Raw genomic sequence first — 2,629 nt, forward strand, 5'->3', positions numbered from 1 at the left:
TGGACATAGCTGAGATACAGCTTGCGGACAACACAGGAAGTAAGTGTTGTTCCACTTATTTTCTATTCTGACAACCTAGTGACTCCTGTGGCTACTTACATGCTATTTTCCCTCAGACAATCCCAGTCTCCAGAGTCTCACAGAGCTCCAGTAAACTGAGCATGGGGGCTCACATCTATAATTCCAGCGCTCTGGAGGAAGAGGCTCATGGATCTCTGTGAGTTCCAGGCCAGCCTGGTCTATACAGCAACACAAAAAGGAGACCAGAAATGCTCTCTCATGATCACCTGGCTAATTAGGAGCATTCACGCTGCTCTCAGTGACTACACAAATCATTTCTCTTAGTATCTCCTGGATCCTCTGAGGACCTTGTTTAGTACATAGACACAGGTCACAGAACAGAGCTGCAAGCCTTTATTAGAATCAGTCTTAGGGACTGGATGATGAAAGAACAGGATCAGGAATACAACTTCAGGAGAGAAAGAGGACAGGTCAGCAAGATGGCACTTGGATCACACATGTTGCAAAGATGGGTTGCCCAAAACACATTAACATCTATTGTCCTAATAGCTTGGAAACAAGATCCAAAAAGGATTTTAAGGTCTCGCTACTATAGTATGACCGGCATTCTGGGCTGGCAACCATGGCTTCCTGGAAAACAAAAATGCAGGGAGGGACAGTGTTGGCTATAGTCAAGGTACAGGACCTCAGCAGGGCTCCACAACCACCCACAATGAGACTGCTCCTCATGCACAGCAAAGAAAATCCCATGCAGTGACTCAGGTCTCCAGTAACACATTCTGCCACAAATAATTGGAGCCCACTCACATCCTTCAGGAGGAAGCCTGCAAACCACCATAGTCAGGCAGGGAAGAAGTGGAGAAGGTTCTGGAAAGGATAATGGGGGCTAGTTCTAGAGCGGGACAGTAGAGCTGAGTATGAGTTTGGTGATGTATCCACACCTGAGCACCTCTCTCCAGGCACATTGGCTGTGTAGCCATGTTAAAAATATGTCCCCCATTTGGACTTGTTAGAGGAAAATCATTTTGTATAGCACTGTGGTTTTTCAAGACCTGCTACTCAAGTAAAATACTTTGGGAAATAAGGTGAGAGCTGCACTGTTCAAAATATACATCTCTGCAATCCAGTTAGGCTTGAAGCAAGAGGACAGGAGACAACAGTGGTGAGGAACTTTAGGCACTCCCTGGGGTGGGGTGGAATTTCAGTCATGGTGGGAGGTTTTGTTTTAGCACAGATGATGACCACAGAAATGGGAATCATCGTTGGCTGGGGAATAATAAACCCCAGAGAGGTTCCAAAAAAGACACTAGAGAAAAATTTCAAGCATCTTAGAGTAGAACTGTGAGTACCAAACTTGTACAGAGGCCATTCCAAGGACTCCCCTGATCCTACTATGGGTGAGAACCCCATGCTTACCCAGCAGATGGGAGTGATCTGCAGGATCATGCAAGGAACAGACTGGCTGTATACCCTGCATGCTGCTTTAAATGTACTAGGGTGGGCAAGGGTTTCAGTTCTCAGTTGCAGGTCACGGGACATGTAGTAATGGTTGCATCTATCACTTGTACATAGACTTACAGCATTTGTTGCATGGGTGAGTGAAGGTAGGGAGAAAATTACCATAATTTTGGGTTCCAGAAGTATGTTTNTTAATCTATCCTCTCTGTAGCAGCCCTGGATTTTTTCAAAGGCCACCTTTTCCTCTGCAGTAGCNTTGAATGCCTGGAGTTCTTGATTCATCCACACCCTACTTCCAGAGACAACACTTGCATAGCCTTCGAAGAAAGGAACACACGCTTCTGCTGCAAACACAGAGAGAAAAACACCATTAAAAGGCAATGGGATGGTCAAACAGAGGCTCAATGTTCCTTGCAGCATCTACAAATGCATTTCTCTTAGTCAAACCCTCCCAAAGGCTTCAGACTACCAGAAACAACATGGTTTACATGAGATACACATATCTAGCAGAAAAACATCCATGAGTTTGATATCTTGATATTTGCCTTTCACTTAAGCCCAACATTTGCCTCAGCTTCAACTGTGCATCTAAGGTCCTTTTATCATGAGTATCATCACCAGCACACCACTGTCCCCACATCCCACAAATCCACAGTTCTAACTCAGTGCAGAAAGCATCAATTGTCTTCTGAAGCTCCTTGCCAGTAACCTCCTGAGTACACCTAGGTCTGTCTCAGGGCCCCACTTAGATATCTCCATGAGACTGAGATGGGGTGAACAAGGGTACCACTCTCACTTGTCTGGAAGCTCAGCTCTCCAGTCACCAGCAAGCCCAGCAGAAGAAGTGTCCCCTTCATGGTGCTAAATGCTCCTCCCAGAGCAGATCCTCTTCTTTATAAACCATTATATCTCTGAGCCCAGCCACACCCATCTGCAAACATGCCTCCAGAAGTTCCAAACACATTTTGGGCAAGAATCTAGCACTTGTGCATCTCCTTTCAACTTGCATAGAGGCAGCAGAATGGGGGCCCCTCCCATTCTGAAGAACAAACAGCCTGAGACAGCCTGATGTCATCAGTTTCTGGAGAGAAGTTGTTTGTACCTTTGCCAAAGATTGTTTAGAGCTGATCTTTGCAAGCAGCCCAAGTGC

General features: G+C 45.8%; 1 protein-coding gene across 2 annotated transcripts; it reads right to left on the bottom strand.

Moving 5' to 3' along the window:
* Positions 1–398: 398 nt before the first annotated feature.
* LOC110288430 (secretoglobin family 2B member 20-like) lies at positions 399–2,345 on the bottom strand. 2 transcript variants are annotated; one of them, XM_021154783.1, is made up of 3 exons: positions 2,276–2,345; positions 1,642–1,823; positions 399–651 (listed from the first exon to the last, which is right to left on the bottom strand). In XM_021154783.1, exons 1-3 carry the CDS (start codon positions 2,334–2,336, stop codon positions 556–558), a joined length of 339 nt encoding a protein of 112 aa, XP_021010442.1. In that variant the 5' UTR covers positions 2,337–2,345; the 3' UTR covers positions 399–555. The 2 variants fall into 2 exon arrangements, with proteins under 2 accessions (XP_021010442.1, XP_021010443.1); XM_021154784.1 differs by having other exon boundaries at positions 556–651; positions 1,717–1,823; positions 2,276–2,336.
* Between the last annotated feature and the right edge of the window lie 284 nt (positions 2,346–2,629).

Source organism: Mus caroli, unplaced genomic scaffold (assembly GCF_900094665.2).
Source record: "Mus caroli unplaced genomic scaffold, CAROLI_EIJ_v1.1 scaffold_13893_1, whole genome shotgun sequence".
In the NCBI taxonomy this organism is placed as follows: domain Eukaryota; kingdom Metazoa; phylum Chordata; class Mammalia; order Rodentia; family Muridae; genus Mus; species Mus caroli.